This window comes from Manacus vitellinus, unplaced genomic scaffold (genome assembly GCF_001715985.3).
Source record: "Manacus vitellinus isolate BGI_N305 unplaced genomic scaffold, ASM171598v3 scaffold_38_pilon, whole genome shotgun sequence".
Classification (NCBI taxonomy): Eukaryota; Metazoa; Chordata; class Aves; order Passeriformes; family Pipridae; genus Manacus; species Manacus vitellinus.
The window spans coordinates 3,165,559-3,185,309 of record NW_021940526.1 but is presented as its reverse complement, the minus strand read 5'-3'; the positions used below and the strand labels follow the sequence as shown (position 1 = coordinate 3,185,309).

Genomic DNA, 19,751 nt, shown 5'->3' with positions numbered 1-19,751 from the left:
ACAAAACTAAAAAGCATCCAGACAAAGGTAATAAAACAGAATGCATAAAAATTAAATAAATTACAATTTTCAGCATTATTCACATATAAAAAATAAAGGGAAAATATGATTTTAAAAGGCAGTATCACATACCTATCCAAGAGTCCTGTGTCTGTGAACTTCTCTCTGAAACCCTTCAGGTAAATCTTTCCCTTCCAGAAGTCCCTGGAGTTGGTTGCTTAGTTGGAGCCACACTATAAATAACAAATGATAACACAATTACATTGGAAATGCCTGTGGAAGGGTTTATTTTCTGAACTGGCTGTCTCTTTATTTTGCAGGCTATCACTACATCTGTTTGAGGAATGAGAGGAACCAGCCTTTGACACTGCCAGCCCTCTTTGTGTACATAGAGGTCAAAGACTATGTACCTGATACTTATGCAGGTAATTTGGTGACATTTTCCTACTGGGGAATATAAAGGTTAATTGAAACACAAAATACATGTGGTGTAGATGACTTGCCAGATTGGGATAACAGCCCTGTGAATAAAGGCCTGCATCTGATGGATCATTCTGTCTCATCACTGGCAGGAGATGGCCTGATTTACAGGGACTTGCCTGAGGTTTGGGATTAGGGCCAACTCTTTTATTTTCAGCAGACTCTAAAGGAGGAAATACCCCGGGCATTTGCCATTGGAACACAAATGAAACTTTGCTTGCCCGACACACTGGGGTGTAACTGTTCCCTAAGCAAAGAGCTGTGCTTAAGGTAGAGAATTGTATTTTGGCATTGGCTGTAAACAAGGATAGGTTTAAATGCCATACTGTGAGAGACCATCTCCAGTGAAAAACAGTATTCTGTGTAGCTGTTTCAGTTTTTTTAAACGACGGAACTTTTACAGAACTTTTTGCCTCTCTGTGCCTCATGTGAGGCAGGATCCTAATGGGCTGATGCTGTAAGCTTCAAAAATATATAAAAAAAAACTGCAGAAAATGCACACCCGTGAGACCCAAGCACAAAATCCAAGAGGGTTTGTATTTGTACATGGTGGTGTCCTCCCCTCCACTGCTCTTTCTGGGTCCTAGGAGTATCTATCAGCAGCAGACCTGTGTGGAAAATACTGCCTCTTTCTTAAACCCTGAGGAGCACTGGAACCATAACAGGAGGGCTTTGAAACTCAAGTATTTGCCTTATTTCTAGATGTGATTGAGGCCTTATCCAATCCAATCAGATATGTAAACTTGATGGAGCAGAGAGCCAAGCAACTAGCTGCACTGACTCTGGAAGATGAGGAGGAGGTAAAGAAAGAGGTAAGGGAGGTTTCTGAGCCTCTGAAAGTTATGCTACAGTATTTGAAAGCACCTATTTTGCTTAAAAAGATAAATATTGGAAATCCTTGGAGATTGTCTGTAAAGTTCTCCTGTAGAATGAGACTCAGGTAACAGCACAGCCAAGGAGCTTTGCACCGTGTGTGTGGTTTCGCTGAAGGCAGCATGCTGTGCACTGAGGAGAACTGTTGTTCAGAGGTAAAGAAAATGAAAACCCGTGTTGTGTGTATGCTGTACAACTCTGTTATGTAGTAACTGAAATCTTTGTAAGTCATTGCATGTTGTTTTGCGGTGTGATGCTGGTTCCCCTTACAGAATACTCAACTCAGTGTCAGTGGCCTTTCCTGAAAATATTACAAATTGTACAGAGTTTCAGACTGATTCTGGAGAGCTTACTCTGTTGAGAAACATTAATGTGGCTTAGATTATTGTTTCTCTGTATATTCACTGCAAGCAAATGTGTCATAAAGAGACAGAGGATGATTATACAGTTATTTAGGTGGGAAGGAGCCTCTGGAGTTCAACTGATCCAACCCTTCGTAGATGTTAGAGTGATGAAGAGGGAGGAGGAGACCATAGTCAGTAAATGTTCAGGCCTGTTGTAGCTTAGCTGAAAGCTGTGGGAGCCACAATTCCAGTTGTTAGGTATCTATTTGGATAATGTGGTTACCTACAGACTGACCTGTAAACCTGTTTTTGTGTATAGTTGAAGGTGTTGTGCATACAAATGCACAGATGTTACTCTGAGCATAACTGAGAATCCTGACAGTTCAGCTTTGGATCTGATGAACTCTGTACACATTCAGACGTTCTCTCTGTCCCAGGCATTGTCACTGGGACATCTTCTAGTGTTTGAAAATATCAGCTTTGCCTTTCAAACATTGCTTGTGTCAGATGTTCACTGTGTGAATCAAAAGGCACTTGGTGCAGGTGTCTAGTGAAGATGGAGAAACGCTTTGTAATCCTAAGCTGCCCTCAGCTCTGGTGCCTGTCTTCTTCAATTCTCAGATGCACAGAACCTCACTGAACTAGATTTTGTAACCAAGAATACATTCCCAAAGCAGACCAGATGAGTGAAAGTCATTACAATTCATTGGCCAACAATTTACTCTTTGTGCAGTGTCACAAGTTCTGCTGAATGAGGACACTGTGAAATGCTCAATAGTATCTTAGACATTTATCTAGGACACTCTACACATGAGATTCTATATTAATAGCAAAGAGGGTTTTTTTAACATAATCTTTTCAATACCTTAGAGGTCATTTTTACTTCTGAAAACCTACAGATTTTCCTGGTGTGTACAGGCTTATTTGTAGGTTGGAAACATTCTGTCATAAAGTATCTTCTACAGCAAATAGGAAGAAGGAAAGGTGACTTGTAGTGCTGCTGTGTGTCAGGGAGCTTGGAAGCTCCTAAAGGAGCTGTTTTGGGGTAGCACAGAAATATGCTGTAAAAGAAAACTGTAGTGATTGTGGCGGTGCATTTGCTAAAAATGGGGAGTGGTTGAGTTGGCTGCAGTATCCAGGCACAGGTATGGAAGTGCTGCTTTAAGTGGCAACCTGAATTCACCACTGTTCTATTTATAAAGGCACGTCCTGGGTAAGATATGCAGCCAGTCTGTACTTGGAAATCATGAATTACCTTACAATTTTTTGTGATGGTAACATTTTCTTCACTTACGCTCTCCCGTGACAATCACACCGATTAATAATTGCAAGTGCATTCACTGGCAACGCAGCTGAATAAACCCAGGTGTGCTTGCCAGAAAAGTACCCATAAGTGCACCTGGATTCACTTTTCCAATGCCCAGTTTCAAATTTACACGCCACAAATGATGGTGTGCAAAGCTGTGCTGTCTCCCAGCGCAGATTCCACCTCCCCACACCTCTTTGCTTCCCCTGAGCTGGGTTCTTGCAGCTGTCAGAGGAAAACTAAGGGGTTTTTTGGTTTGCTGTCTAGAACGTTAGACTGAAACTCTGAAGGAAGTTCCTCAGGCTCCTTGCAGAACAGTAGTCAAATAAGCTGCCTAATAGTGAGTTGTTTTGAACAAGTAAATCAGCCTTTCTTTGGGCTTCACGTTACACTGCCTATTGATAATCAGTGTAATTACAGAAACAAAGAATGCCAAAGAACTTACTGAACTTCCAGCAGCTTTTCTGTATTTCTTTGCAAATTCCCCAGCATTAAGTGTAACAGGAATTCTTCTTTTACCTTTCTGATCAGTTCTTGCTTTCCAGCCTGGCCTTGGAACAACTGTTCTCGGAGGATGTTAATACCTGCACTGTGGGTTTTGCGCCTTAAACTGTGTTTAACTGAATAATTTGTAAATATTTAGGAGCATAAAAGTGGTCTTGTCTTCCCCTGCTTACTGTCCTTTACAGACAGGAGGAATAATGCAAAGAAATTTCCTTGGGAAGAGTTAATCCCAGCCTAAAGTAGTTTGATGTGACTAGCTTGTACATTTTCACCCCACAGCCACGGGAGCAGAAGTGTGTAGGGGCCTGGGAAAAGCCAGACAGAGTAAAATGCATTTTGGCTGTGCCTGCTGGTGAAATGTCCCTGGGGCTGCCTGCTAATTCCCACCACAGAGTTGGAGTCAGGAGGCCTTCCTGGCTCATTAATGTGTCTGACCTGTTGTTTATGCCCATAAAACAGCGTTGAAATGGAAACTGTTGTTTTGCATGCCTGGGTATAAATCAGATGAGGCCATTCGGCTTTTTTGGTTAAATAAAATTATTTTGATAGGGGCAGCAAGCAACAAAACATCTCTGAGAGAGCAGCTGCGCTTTGCACATCTGATACCACTGTTTAAATTGAAAATTCAGGCACAATTTTGCAAGTCATAACGACCACACCGAGGTACAGTGATGGAAATAAAGTTGATCCGACACTTCTTACACTGGGTTATGCTTTGCCAAAGAGGATGGAGGCAAACTGGTTTATGAACTGACCCCCCCTCAATCCCAATACATTGGGAATACAGCTCCTTCTGCCTGTAAAAATAAAAACAGACCGTATCCATGCACATGGGTACGTCTCTTCCTACTTAGTAAATACACTAAGTATATTTACTAAGTAAATATGTATATATTTATATTTATATATATTTACTAAGTATTTACTAAGTATTGCAAAGGACATGGCAACGTGTGAAATGGAAACCAGCTTCTGAGAATATTGAGAGTATAAATTAAAAGGTGTGGATTACGTCATGTTTTAAAAAGAGCCTGAAATATTCTCCACCAAGGAAAAATCGTGTTTACTTTGGCATTCTGAGTGATGAATTATGAGAAGAGAAAGTGCTTTTTAATGAGATTAGACTGCTTGATGTAGTGAAAATTACTCTTTATTCACTTCGTGGTCACGTCTCACGTTTCTGCTTTGATTTCTGAAAACAGCTGTTTCATGTCCAAAACTGACAGGCTGCATTAATAGTTTCTCAACAAGCTGTGATGCAGCATTTTGGAGCACATACAAACCTAGTCTCCAAAAAAGAAAATACCCACTTTCCCCATGCAGTGACTTTTGGGGCACAGACCCACCAGAAGTCAGGAATTCCAACTTTATTTGTATTAAATGTTGATGATCTAAGTTTTGTTTTTATTAAACTGATGAATTGCAGCCTGTGAGGAGTATTTTAAGGAGAATTAAGGGGGATAACCATATCTCTGTGTGTTTGTCACAGCTACAGCTTTTGCCAGTCATACTTCCTCTGTCATAAATGTTGGCTGGGCTGTGTATTTCCATATTTTATTGCAATTATTCCTGCTTGATATAAATGAAATTGTTGGCACTGGATTTCAATTGTATCAGTTGTCTCTCCTGTAATTTGGGTAGAAATCAGCTGTTGAGACAGAAATGATTTTGCAGCACACATTGTGTTGTCAGGGCCAGGCTGAAGGGAAACCAGCAGCAGGAGCAGTGAGATCAAAATGCATTTTGCCTCTGTCGATGCAGTGCAGGCTGATATTTTGCAAAGTGTGGAGTGGTCACGGGGAGGGGGAGAGGAAAAACAACAACTGTGGTATCCTGCCTCTGCATGCAACGTGATTACCATCAAAGAGTGGAATGGAAGCAGCTGAGGGAACAAATCCAGAACTGCCCCGAGGACACCATGGCAACTGGCCCCTCGCAGGGACAGCAGGAAGCAGGGCCTGGCCATTTCCAGATAGGAATTGCTTTGAATGACCTTCTGTTCGCTCAGTGCTGCGGGCTTGCTTAAAACCTCGTGCTCACAGGGGAAACTGTGAGATGATCAGTGTGTGGTACTGAAAGCCTGAGCCTTAAGGAGACTGGAGAGAAGGAAAAGATCGTGGAAAATGCTTAAATATTTGGATACCACAGATGTATTCATGCAGCAGGATGGAGGTACTGTTTACATATTATCCTTGGAGTGTAATTACAAGAATGTAGGATCTTGGGAATCAGAAGTATGTCTCTGTTCTGGAAGAGTGGTGATTAATGATAGTGCTGTGTCTATCTATGAAATTTAAAAGTAATTTTGTGCACACGTTTTGTTCACAGCAGGGATTTGAGCAGCATTTTCATGCCAGCACCCACATTATTTCTAGAGAGATTTTATGGCAGAGAACAGTGCTTTTCAATAAAATACGGGTTTCACATCTGGTGCAGCTAATGCATACTGTACTGAACAATGTCCCTGATGAGTTATATCCACTTAAAATACTTTTTCAGAATAAAACATGCTCTATTTCTTCTTGAAATCTACCCTACAGAAATGAGCCACCTGGGCTACTGTGGTTCTTAAAGATATCTTTTTTTGTTGTTTTCTTTTAGGATGATTTTTAGATGTAACATTTACAGAATTTTACTTTTAAAAAAAGGAGCCTAAAGTAGACCTGCAAACAAATTAAGCCCGTTGGTTGGGGAGAATAATGAAAATCGTTGTATATTTTCAGATTGACCACGGAGATGCACCATCTGAAGCTAACAGTGAACCAAGGCCAACACCAGCAGAGAATGGAGTAAATTACACAGCCTCTCTTACACCGAAACCAGCAACTCAGGTTGTCCACAGCCAACCAGCACCAGGTTAAAAAATAACAATTTTACAAGTGCTTTGTGTTTAAAGAACAAAGGGGGGTTGTGTGTGTTTGGTTTGGTTGGATAAAATAGGTAGAAACTTTCCCACCACTTTTCTGTGCTATTAGGGCTAGTCTTCTTCAGATATACAAATATCTTCTATTTAAGGGTTGCTTTTGTTGTGAAATTGGAGTTTATTACAGGCAACAAAGTGTGCTGGGGTTTTGTTGTTGTCATTGTTGTTGCAAGTGCAGGAATCTCTTGGAATTGTTTTTACAAATCTGCCCAATTTATGCACGTAATTACATCTTGCTCCACACACACACAAAACCAGCCTTAGGTACTTATCTGTGTTTTCTGTGGACATACCTCCTATAACAAATGCTTGTCAGATCACAGTGTAATTGTGTAATTTTATGACTGCAGTCTGCACAGGCTTGGTCTGACTGACTTCCAAGGAGCAGGATCCTCCTTGTGTACAGAGATTTTGCACTGACCTCGTAATGCAGGGCGGTCACACTGTCAGCCTAGTGCCACTTAAATGACTCCTGTGAGGGAGTTCAGTACCATTCCCCTCATAAATAAACCAACAAAGCTGAGGTGGGTTTTTGGAAGGTCACCTTTTCATGTTCCTTCCCAGGATTATGTTGTTGTCCAGCTCAAGGTGTGCTTTCTCAAAGGGTTAATAAATGCCCATGTCAGTGTGTGTCCTGTGTCACCTGCCATGTTTTGACACCCAGTCAAGCAGCACAATAATGGCTGTTGTTGTAAAAGAACTGGAACTACTCATCTCTTTTACCTCCAGGTTCGGTGAAAGCACCTGCCAAGACAGAAGATCTTATTCAGAGTGTCCTCACAGGTAATAAATGCACAGGTCACACTGCATGAATGACGTGCTTTTTTGTCAGGAAAACAGGTTTTTTATGGAATAGCCCCCCTGGCTTAGGCATTTCTTTGAGTGATTAGGACTGCAGTAACTCCTAGAAAATGTACGTGCCATGTTTTCTTCCTCAGATTCGAAGTTATTAAATGTTTGAGTACATTCCATGAGATTGGGTGCCAGAGGGAATTTTTAAAAAATATCCCATTGTTGTAGTTTCACAAGCACCAAGTTACCATCTAATGCAGACAAAAGACCAGCATTATTCTGAGAACAGGAGCTAAATTCTTCCTGAATATAGTGAATAGGAGTGAAACCATTTTATCTTCATTAGCCTTGCAGTGTTCCCAGTGCTCCTGCAAAGCTGAAAATTACCATTTCATTGAGCAAACTGGCCTGCCAGTTACATGGGGCCTAGGGTTCAACTGGGAGCCGTGTCCTCCAGCTTGGAGTTAGTTTAGATTGCAAATCCCATAAATCAGTTGATTTTATAGTTGTTCTTCTACATTAGAACCCACTCCATGCCCAAATCCTGTGCAGACCTACATTTAGGTGTGGAAAACAGGTAAGATGTGATATTCTGTGTGTTGTTTGCCTCTTACTCAGTCTCCCTCAGTGCAGTAGAAGGAGCCTGGCCTGGAGTGTGGGAGCACCTGCTGGCCTCCCACAATCCATCTGCTGTCTGGAGAGGGATCTTCAGCCTGCCTTTTCCAGAGCTGTGACCCCAAATCATGGAAGTCATCATTCCTTCAAGCCTATTGTGGTTTTGAATTCTGCTTTGGGGTGAGCTCGGCGTTCAGCCACCAGTCCTTGGCTGGACTGGCAGCCAGGGCGCTCTGACTCTCCTGAGGCAGAGTCTTCACCAGGAGAAGTGAAGTCTCTCCTGAGATTCCATGGGGATACTGGGATAGATGCCTCCAGCCAGTGCCCAGGTCAAAGCAGGAGAGCAGGGGGTTAAGGGGGGTTTAGGCATCAGAATGTTAACAGGGCCCATCCAGAGGGAAGGGAGACCTGAAGTGTTGGGACAGTGGGTACAAAAAGGACCTGTGGTCATATCTATGTAAGATCATGTTGGACTGATGAAAATCTTTACCATCTGAAAGGGGTTGAGGAAAGAAAGCAGAAGGATTTTATTTTGCTACGCTTCTTGGTGTTCTAAATTTTCATCTCTCTTCTCACTCCTGTCAATTAAATTTGCCACAGTGTTTTCAGTCTAGTTACCTTATTTCCAGGTAAATCTACTCAGTTAGTTTATGCTATCATTTAATTTACCCACAGTGAACAGGCTTTGTTTCATTCCTGGCTTCACTGATTGAAATCGTGCGTTGTTAGAAAATTGAAGTGGCTTTTGTTATTGTCATTGTAGAAGTGGAAGCACAGACTATTGAGGAGCTGAAACAACAGAAAGCTTTTGTTAAGCTTCAGAAGAAGCACTACAAGGAAATGAAGGACCTTGTGAAGAGGCACCACAAGAAAACCACCGACCTCATCAAAGAGCACACTGCGAAGTATAATGAAATCCAAAATGACTACCTGAGGAGAAGAGCAGTTTTAGAAAAAACAGCAAAAAGAGACAGCAAGAAAAGGTATGTTAAGCAGCTTTCCTGATCTTGGTATTAGAGGTCTTTACTCAAGTCTTCTTTTCTAGTAGACAATAAATGGAGGTGACATTAGAGCACAGAAAAAATCAAAAGCAGCAAGATCCCTAGTTAATAGGGATGAGAGCATTGTCTCCAAGTGAGAGCCTTGGAAAAAACTCGTGATAGAGTAGAGGGCATCAGATGTAGAATTAGAGAAAAGAAACACCTGAAGGTTATTAAGATCTGACTACCATTTAAATCATGATTGATCCAGAATACTTGGGGAATCTCTTACTGACTGCTTGGCTTTGCTTCTGCATGCACACTCCTTCTGTGCTCTCTCTTTTCCCAAGCCTTGCATCACCCTGTCCCTTTGTGTGTTTTGGTACGATTTTTATATTTTTTGTTTAGGTAATAATAAAAATGAGAGTTGTATTTATCATTTTCAGTTTGAAATGCAAAAGACTGCAATGACTTGCTGATCTTCACACAATTATTGCCTTGTTCCTATGACAAGGAACTGTATATTAATAAAGGTCAGTTCTTAACTCCTGGCAAACATACACGCACATAGATCCAATCGGGGTCTGATACTCTTGCAATGGAATTTTTATTCCTCCTGTCGGTGCATCATTCTTGTTTTAACATCATTTATTTTTTAAAGTAATTAGATAAGCACAGAAGTCCTTTAACTTTTACACGAAGCTGATATGGCTGCAGTCCTTAAATATGAAGACATTGAATAAAAAAAAAATTACTGATACTTTTTGGTAGGAGATCATCAGAGAAAAAAGCTGCAAACATGGTCTGGCTGCCAAGCTTGTTGATAGTCCCTCTAAATGTAAGTGACTGGGATTCAGGCCATAACTTGTCCCTAGGCAGGAGCTTATTCATTTAAGCTCTACTGATGACAGAATGTCATTGGGCTTAATAAGAGCTTGACACTCATAATATATCTACATTCAGCTGGCCTTAACTGTTGCCAGTTTTTGGGCTTCCATGTTCTATACTTGAGTTTAATAAACTCCCTTAATGACTGGTTGTCAACTGCAGGCACAGGGATGTTTGATCTGCGGTGTTTTCTGTCATCAAAGTGTGTGACCGACAAAACAACGTCATGTTTCTCTTTTCTCTACCATATTCTGTTCACATTTAAGCAGGAAATCAAACCTAATAAGTAAAATGACTCGTTTATCTTTGAGCAAAAAAGGATTTGGGTTTTTTGTTGTTGTTGCTGTTGTGTTATGATCTGACCATAAATCATTCCTGATATCAGGCAGTAAAACCCTGCAGTTCCAGTCCATGGAGCTGTCACAGGGGTTTCAGAGACCTGAAGTTTTATGGGCAGATACAGAGAAGTCTGAAGGTTAAAAAAACTGGAGGTTACATTCTAAAAAGGCAGGAATACATTTGTAGGGGGTTTCAAACCTGCAAGTGCATTTTATCTCAAGCAGCAGTCTTCTAATGGAATCCTGCATCCCAAGGAAAAAGGCGATTTGTATCATTTTAAATTATTACTGAAGGTATTTGCCTGTTAACTGCAAAGTATAAATCACTACTTCATCAGGAGTGCCTGTATCAGACAGCCATAAAAATGTGTTGTCTCTGCTCAGAAGCAATCTGTGCTTCATGCCTTTGTCTGAAATTGAGCCCAGATTCAGTAAACTCAATGTCTGCAGGAAGTCTGAAATATTTATTTATCCACATGCACAAGTGTTTTGTTGGTGTTGTTCTGAAGTCCCTTTAATGATTGTGTCTTGTAAAAAAAATAGTATTTGAGCCAGGGTTTAGAAATAGGCCTGAATTCCTTTTCCCAAATATGCAAGAGGAATGTCAGCTTTAAAATGTGTAATGGCATAATACACTGATTGTCATATTCATTAATGCTGTCTTCTGGCTCTGTAATATTTAAATTCCCCTCACCTATCACACTGACACCACTTAACCTCTTAGCAGAATATTCAAATACAATAAAAATACAAGAAATAAAACGAGGCTACCTTGGGATTTGTGTCCTCGGGCCGATGGAAGCAGATTCCCATTATTTCAGTTGGAGCCACTCAAATTGACAGCAGCTGCACACTCGAACCTGGGAGAGAGGAGAGAGGCAGCCAGTGTGGCAAGTTCTCTGCATTGTAATCCCTGCACATTTCTGAGTAGCAAACTCATTTTTCTCCTGGTGTCAGCCCCCTCTGTTCAAGGTTTTGTTGTTTTGTCCATCTCCTGCGCTGTTCTGACGTTTCCCAGGCAACTGATTTAACACCTGAGCACGGCAGCAAACACAGCAGCAGAGCAGGGACACAGCATAATCTTAGTTTTTAATATATTTTCCTTGGGTTTGGTTTAGTGCTGGTCTGAGAGTGATACTGGGTTTGCTGCTTGTTTTTCACTTGAGCAGTTTAGTGTCCTCACGTCTTCCTTCACAGTTACATCCACCCTTCCTTGTGTCTTAAGGAAGAGTAAAATATACCCAAACTATTCCTTAGTGTTGCTTTTCAGCTTCCTTGGTGTGTTGTTCCTTTGCTCCCCTGTGTTGCCCGTCTGAGCTTTGCCCTCCACCGGGGTGTTCACTTCCCTTCCGAAGGCAGCAAATCCATGGAGCCCTTTCCTCTGTGTGTGCTATGCATGGCATTTCCTGAAGGGGGGACAAAATACCAAAAAAAGGGACGTTCCTGCCGTTTCAAGCATTTTATAAATGCAGATGTAAAGTCGGGCTTTTAAATTTATTGCTGTGAGTGCAGGCAAGGGTGACTCAGTTTCCAAAATACTTTGCATTCACCGTTTCTGCTGAAGGCTGTGCAGCTTTGAAGTTCAGGTTACGTGACTGGAAGCGGATAAACAAGTTCCATGAGCATCTGTTTATGGGAAATCTTGGCAGTATAGCTAATTTATACTAGATCTGGTTGACAGCACCACGGTGGGCCAGTAAAATGAGGTTTAAAAGCAAAAGCCATCCTGTTAATAAACTGCTAATACTGTATTTTCCCTAAAAGATTAAATTATTGGACTTACTGGGGCTAAAACCACTTATCTTGTGGTGCTGAGGAAATTATTAATGGGATATTTATAAACATTAGCCTTAAAAACAAAGTGTAAGTGAGGCGGAGTGTCCATGCCTTGTGACTGAGACCTTTGTGGGGGTGTGTGTGCCTTTGCAGGTCTGAGACGGGCAGCCCAGACCACAGTTCAACTATTGAGCAGGAATTGGCTGCACTGGACTCTGAAATGACCCAGAAGCTGGTGGAGCTGAAGGAGAAGCAACAGCAGCAGCTGCTGAACCTCCGGCAGGAGCAGTATTACAGTGAGAAGTACCAGAAACGAGAGCACATCAAACTGGTACGTTTGTCATGGCTCTGCTTTCCCTCAGCCAGCTCGGGGCGGGCAGTGAAGGCAGCACACTGGAATTATGTGGAGCTTCCTTGTGTCACTTTGCCACTAACACTTCCAGCAGCTTGGAAGGCTTTGCACGGAAGGCAGAAAGGCAACAGGGCTGTTACTACCTCTAGTTACATAAGTCCCGGTTTGCTGCAGCTTTTGGATGATGATCCTGTTTTTTGTACAACACACAAGGAGGCAGGATTAGCTGGAAAATAAATTGAAACACCATGAAAATAAATAAATGAGAAGAGATCCAAACGTTCCCCAGGACAGAGAGTCGTGCCAAGGAGTGTTCCTGTTGCAGATGAATGCTCTGAGGGGATGCAGGACATAATCTGTACATGGTGAAGAAATATTTTGTGTCCATTAGTCCAAGTCAGCTTGTGTTTTTACAGCTGGAGTTTGGCTGACAGCTACAGCAGGATCATAGGCCCTCTGAGCTGAAATAGAGGAGCTTGGGCAGATGGCAGCTGATGCTAATGGACATTCTTAGGCAGAAAGGAATATTTTTGACGGGTGTTATGAGAGTGCAAACTGTTTCTTGACTCCAGACAGTCCTCTCTCGCGGTTTTTTCGATTACCTGATGTTTTGCCTCGGTACTGTTGGGTGAAGTGATCTGTCTGCTCTGCCCTGATGTCCAAAAAGAGCAGATCAGAGGAGTGATGTGTGTGGATATATCTCAGCAAGGCCTTTGCACAAATTCAAGTAACAGTTGGGGGCTGCAGCTTAGAGATTTAAATTTTTATAAAAATGAACCATTTTGGACCCACATAGTTGGGCTTATATTGTAAGGTAACTCATTTCTCTTTCCAAAATGGGAAATGGCCTTTCTCAAAAGCAAAGTCACATTTTTGGCATTATCCAGGCACGCAGTGTCCGACTAAATTCATATTTTAGCACAGAACTCTCAGACAGTTTTCCCTCTGAACTGTGCAGGAGTTAATATTCCAATTAAAATCTGCCTTGCAGCTGCGAGATCCCCTCTGATGTCTTTCTTTTAGAGTTGAACCTATTGTCAGTACCTGTATCCTTTTATCTAAAGAATGAAAAGCTGGATCAGACCAGCTATAATTATTATGTATTCCTGGCCCATCACCCTGACAGGGTTTGTTTTACAGAATCAAACTTAAACTAGGGGGGGTGATTAAACCAAATTGGTCCCGTTTCCCACTTTATTCACTGTTCATTGAAGTCCGTGTGTCCTCTCCCATCAGCATCCCCACCACAGGGCTGGGGCTTGGTTTGGGGTTTCAGCACAAATGAGGTGGGACCCAGCACTGGGCAGCAGATTCCCAACCAGCCACTCAGATCCTTTTGAATCCATGATTCTGCTGTCAAAATGCAGGTCATGCTCGTCTGTGCTTCTTGGCTATTCAGTGACACGGGAGTTCAGTTTGTAATTTGTGTGGTGCAGGTTCAGTTTGTGGCCATCTCTGAATTATCACGGGCGTTTCGATCCCTAGCAGAGGTAAAATCCGCAACACATGTTTTGGTTTTACATTTTAATGTGGGGAAGCTGAACCACCTGGATGCACAGAGAGCAGTAGTTTCTGTGGAAGTCGGGCACACACCAGCCTGGCTGAACTCCCACCAGTTAATAATGTGTTTACACTGATAAGAATGTTGACTGGCTTTGGATCTCTGGGAATTAATCTGGGAATGGCGTAACACTTTCTGCTGCAGGCTTTTGAGGAAACTTGGATGCCTGTGTAATATTTAGCTGCAAATACACAATTTTGCTTCTTGGGATTTTTTTTTTAGCTTATTCAGAAGCTGACAGATGTAGCAGAGGAGTGTCAGAACAATCAACTAAAGAAACTAAAAGAAACATGTGAAAAGTAAGCACTGTTCCCCTCACCATTGATTGCTGCTCCTTGGGGGTTTGTTTAGATATGTTTTGAACTTGCCTTTGTTTTTTATGCTTCAGAGAAAAGAAAGAATTGAAGAAAAAAATGGACAAGAAGAGGCAGGAGAAGATCACAGAAGCAAAGTCCAAGGATAAAAATCAAATGGAAGAGTAAGTATACCCCTGGATCTGTATCCTTGTAGGTTATGAGGAGGCCAGAGTTTTCCCAACTGGAAAATCAGAGAAAGGTCTTGACCCTAAACAGAAGGCAGCCTTCAGTCAGACCTCACCAGAGCAGTGGAGTCCTGACTTCCACGATACTGATCCCATTTCCTGGCACTAATCTAATCTCCTGCTCTGGGAGCAGGGGAGCCTGGGTCAGCAGCAGAGGTGCTGGTGTGTGGGGTGGGGGCATGACAGAGCAATCTCCCAAAATGCTGTTATTCCAGACACTACTCCTCTGAGGATAAATAGGCTTAGTGGCTTCAGCTCCTACAGAGTTTGATTTCACCTTCACTTAGATTTTTATTCCTGAGTTATCTTTTCTTCTTAACTCAAAGTTTCTCTCCAGAAGAAATAGCGACAACATACTTTAGATTTACTCTGTTTTTGTGATAAATTCCCCTCAGATTTTCAGCTAGTGATTCTCCTCCAGTGATGGTGTCACTTTGGGTGGGAGAGAGAGGAAAGCTGAGCTCTGAGGGTGCAGTTTTTCTGAACAAGGACGGGAGTATTAATTTCACTTATGCACCACCAGACAATACAAACCCCAGTTGTGCAGGTTGGTTCTGTTCTTCCCAAGGGCACAGCATCTAGGTTTGTTTGCCCTCCTTCATTTGTTTTGGCAAGTAGCTCAAAAAGAAAATGGAGCCTTTTTATCTTGCACTGTTATTCTTGTGACCAGTCTTTACTTTAGTAGCATTTAAGGGCAGTTAAAAATACAAGAGGAACAAACAAAACAAAAAAGAAAATCAGAAATGTTTGGGGTTTACCACCTAACAAATGCACAACTGTGTGTGGTTTTCTACAGGTGAAAAGGGTTACCCAGGTTTTGGAGCCTCTCAGCAGACAATCTGTGTATTGGGTAACACTGAAAGAGGTGAAGTGCTTCAGATGATTTAAGAATCAGTGCTATAGGATTTTAATAAACGTCCACTGAAAAAAATTAACAAAATGAGAATAATTGATTGTGAAAAAGAGGGAGAAATACTTAATATGGTTAGAGCTGGTCAGGGGGGCCTGGAATTCGTATTAGAAAAAGGTAGTTGGGCATTACGGAAATGTTACAGCAGTAAAAAATCAATGGCAGTAGGAAATGATGTGCTGAGAGGTTAATGGGACACCAGTGAGAAAGGCTCAGGAACAGACAAGTAGCAATTCTTTTTTGTTTTCCTTTCATTTTTTTTTCTCATTCTTCCCAAGGACTTTCCTTTGCCAGGCTTTTTAAAGAGCCTTTGGGAAGGGTGAGGTGGGAATGACATGGGAAACTCATCTTTCCTCTGTCTGTGACACAGCTGGTCCTCACGCTGGCAGCAGGGCAGGGGGCAGCAAGACCTTCTGGTGAATCCCATTCCAGTTAGTCTGGCTCAGCTGTTGTTTATCTAAAGCTTTTTACTCGGGTTTGGGAGAGAATTTTGCACAGAGATGATATATTGTATTAATGGTTCTTACCTAATTTTCTTTAGTCCACCCCGGGCTTGTGTAGCTGCCTAAAACCACATGATTTTAGTGCCACCTGAACAGCAATTTGCTGATCTTGACTGAGGCAATTCCATTTTAGAATTCTGTCCTGAAACTGGTCAGCTGAAGTACCCACAGATTGTTATTTTATATGCTTTTATGTCTTGTCTTCAGCCTTTGACCGATGGTTTCGAAATAATTGTCTCACACAATGACTTAAAGTATTTCCTCCAAGTTTCTGTGGGGACCCCAGTCACGTGTGCCCTGCTCCCTGTGGGATCTCCGTCCCTGGCTGTCACCAGCAGTCCCTGCTCTGACAGAGGCTGTTTCTCTGCTCCATGAAGTGCCACAGCGTGGCACTGTGTGTCTGCTGATGGCTGTGTGTGCTCCCAGACCGATTGGGAACACCAACAAACGTTATCCTGTGGGAAAAGCCCGTCGTGGAAGAGCAGGGGGTTGTTGTGCAGGGCACGGGGAAGTCTGAGCCCTTCCTACAGTGAAGATGTTACAGGGGCACCTGCAGCAAGCGCACCAACGTTAATTAGTCAGATCCCCACATTAACAACATGGCCCTAATTAGATCACAGAGAGGTGAGGGCATTAAAATCCCTTGGTGTGATGTTATTGACCACAATAACTTGTTGATTGCTCCCCCCCAGAGAGAAGACGGAAATGATCCGATCCTACATCCAGGAGGTGGTGCAGTACATAAAGAGGGTATGGCAGGCCATGTGTTTATTTTTCATTTGTGGGGATAAAATGTCAGCTTTCATCTCCTGGGTGATATTAAACTGCAGATTTCGAGCTTCTGCAGCTACTGATGCTTCACAGGTGCAGCGTAGACTTTTCTTCCCATTCCGGTTAAAGGAGAATTGGAATTTCAGACAGTTCTTTGTTAATTATTAGTCAGTGTTTGAGGGATGGTGCTGAGAGAGGCAGATTTTAATACAATTTCATCTTTGAATATCCTTTGTGTACTCATGGAAAATGTAACAGTTTTTTTAATTGGTTGCTCTGTCTTTAAATGCAAAGATTGTATAAGGAACTCTGAAAGTCAATAAACATTTAATTGCAGAGTATATTTTAACCGTAATTGGATTTGTACAGTTGCTGAAATGTAAAAAGCATTCTGTGAGCTCTGTAAACACAAGTCAAAGAATTTCATTACAGGTGTTAGCTTTGAGCTTTTCTGAAGCTGTGGGTGGTTTACACTGGGCTGAAAGTGTGCACTGCAGTGTTTTGATGTGTGAAATCACTGTGAAACATATGCAGCTATTGAATTTTCTCTTAATTTCAGTGCACAGATAGTTCAGTTCAAAAGTTCATTTCTCTCAGGAAGGCCTTGATTTAGGAAGCAAGCTGAAGAATTAGCAAACTAAGCATGTTTAGTTCCTGTTGGAGTTAATTCCATGTCTGAGTGCTTTATTACATGGGGCCCAAAATTGATCAGCATGTTCATTTAGGACTCCAGGATGCAAATCCCCTTCTTCTGGGAGCAGGGTCCGTCTCTCACAGCTTGTATAAGAAAAGCTAAAGCAAAATAATGTAATTTTAAAAACTGCATTATGCTTTTGATAGCATTAGGAGTCTACAGCAAGTCCTTTAGACATTTCTGATTCTAAATCCCATGTGTGAAATCTGAGATACATTGTTCACACCCAACTGTTAGAGCAGTGGTGTGTAATTTTATATTGGAATTACTGATAGTTTTGATGATAACTTTCTGATTTTAATGGATGATATGTTTGTTGGGAAAGGGATGGGAAAGTGAGGCTGTGCAGTCTCTGAAAAAAGCTTCTCTTCTATGTTCCTGCAGCTAGAAGATGCTCAGAGTAAAAGGCAGGAGAAACTTGTAGAAAAACACAAGGAGATCCGTCAGCAAATACTGGATGAAAAGCCTAAGGTAAAGAGTTTTTGAACATATGTTACACTGCTAAAAGTGTCCTTCAGGGAAGAAAGTGTTCTTGCAGCAGGTAGGCTGATGTTTAAACATGAGAGGATCCGTTGGCAGCCTCAAAGCCACCGTCACTAATATTCAGGGTGAAAAAAGTCAAGTGGCAGCCTAGCGTGGAGCACCACTCCGGGTGCAGGTGTCAGAAACTGGGCTTAAGTGTTTTAGCACTCGTGTTGCTGAGAAGCCTTCAGTGTGAGAGGTGCTCCTGGCCAGCAGAGTGTGCCCTTCCCTCCTCTGTGCCCCAGCGGCACGGGAACAAAACACAGTTTACATTCGAAAAGAAAAAGAGATATCTCCTTAGCATGCTCCCCGCAGGTGCTCGTGGTCGTTGGTCAGGATGTATTTTTGTGCAAAACAACGAGCTTTTCCGTGATAATAGTGCTTAATATTCTGCATTGCTTGCTGGATTTCCTCCCTTTGTTTTTGTGTTGCATCTGCACTGTGACATTCTGAAATACATGTTCTGATCTTTGTGACTGTGGGCTGACTCTTGCTCCCAGTGAAGCTGGTGGCAGTCTTGCCCTTGACTTCAGTGGAGAAGGCTCAGAGCCCTCCACCTGTCCATGATTTTTCCTGTAGAAAGACGTAGGGAACTATGTAATCAGGCTTCCATATGGAGGGAGACTTGTTTTCAGCAGAGTTCATATCCAAGTATAATCCTTCACAGCCCATTGTGTCATGTCTGCTTTCATTTCTTCTGCTCTTGCTCAGACGTGTGTCCTCAGCTTCACTTTTCATTTCTTGTCTGTGTCCACAGTCCTAATGTTTTGTGCTTGTATTACAGCTGGAATTCTAGCACTGGGTGTGAATTAATCAGTGTTGTCATGTCATTTCTGTGAAATAGCCAGAGAATAAATTAGGCTAAGGTCTGAATAGCCAGAAGTTTGCAGTAGTTTGGAAAAATAAAAATGTTTGCACTTCCAGTTTCCCACTCATCTTTTTAAAATCGTGTTCATAAATGAGGTGGAACTTTTTGATGTTGTGGGCATCTGGGTGTAAAGACTATACATAATATTATGTTTTATATTTGGTGCTGTAGGATCATGAGCTTCTCAGGCGTGTGAACTGGAATTGAAACATTGGAATTTAAAATGCCAAAGAATAATCTGCAAGTACTTCTAACACTGGCTTTTACTCAATACTTAAGCACTTGATTACTTCTCTTCGTGTTCTTTCTTTTATTCTTGATTTTATTTTTTTTTTAATTTATTGGTGTACTGAGGAGTAGCACAAAGCACTGACAGTTTGTCACTGAGCACTTGAGTTATGTTTTGAAAGATTGTGCTGGACTGGCAGTGTAAGACTCTTCCATCAGCTGTCCACGTGCCAAGCGTTAGGTCATGGCACAGAGCAGCTCCAGATCCCTGTTTTCCCCTGGATCTGGCCACCAGTGAAAGCACTGCAGTGCTCATCACTCTCCAGCCCTCCCGAGACACCCTCTGCAGTACATGTGTCTCCCAGGGCCTGGCTGCAGGGCTTTTTTTCCTTCCCCACGCACTGAAACAGGCACTTTGCTGGATTTATGGTGGTGTGTGCCTCTTGCTTGCATGAGAGGATTTAGGGAAAACATAATTACTCATTTTATTAAGTCTCTTTTTATGTTTTGCTTCGCGTCCGTATTTCATATCCATATTTGCTTCCTTAGTGACAGGGCCTGTGATATAAAATAGATCAAATGATTTCCCAGCTGAGGAGAGCTGATGTATTTTATGCAGGCAGCAGCCTTCCTGGGGGCTGCTTTTTTAACAGCCCAACCTCTCCTGCTTCAAACACCCACTAAAATTTATGCTAGCCGTGTTAAAAGGTTTTTCTGGCAGTATCAACTCGGCCCCAAACAAAGAGCTTAATATATTAAGAGGGAAAGAATCTTCAGTATTCTTCCCAATAATTCCACTGGAGACAGATTTGCCATCATCAGTCACTGCCACGAGGTTATTTATTACTGACTCACAGTTTGTTGTGTTCTGACTCTGTGCACAGAGCTCTTCCCCAGCCAGGAAGAATCCTGTGTCACAAAGTGTTGCCAGCAGGGCTGCCACACTGCTGGGGTTTTGTTGGCCTTTCTCAAAGTGTGAGTT

General features: G+C 42.1%; 1 protein-coding gene across 1 annotated transcript in view; it reads left to right on the top strand.

Moving 5' to 3' along the window:
- Positions 1 to 19,751, top strand: part of PLCB1 (phospholipase C beta 1) — a gene marked incomplete at its 5' end in the record, with an annotated part of 333,313 nt that overhangs the window by 261,510 nt on the left and 52,052 nt on the right. Inside the window, 10 exons of the mRNA XM_018077472.2 lie at positions 321 to 425; positions 1,183 to 1,292; positions 6,231 to 6,363; positions 7,160 to 7,213; positions 8,601 to 8,820; positions 11,973 to 12,150; positions 13,955 to 14,031; positions 14,121 to 14,210; positions 16,379 to 16,436; positions 17,536 to 17,622. Of these exons, the coding sequence (XP_017932961.2) occupies positions 321 to 425; positions 1,183 to 1,292; positions 6,231 to 6,363; positions 7,160 to 7,213; positions 8,601 to 8,820; positions 11,973 to 12,150; positions 13,955 to 14,031; positions 14,121 to 14,210; positions 16,379 to 16,436; positions 17,536 to 17,622 (1,112 nt within the window). The remainder of the gene's footprint in view (positions 1 to 320; positions 426 to 1,182; positions 1,293 to 6,230; positions 6,364 to 7,159; positions 7,214 to 8,600; positions 8,821 to 11,972; positions 12,151 to 13,954; positions 14,032 to 14,120; positions 14,211 to 16,378; positions 16,437 to 17,535; positions 17,623 to 19,751) is intronic.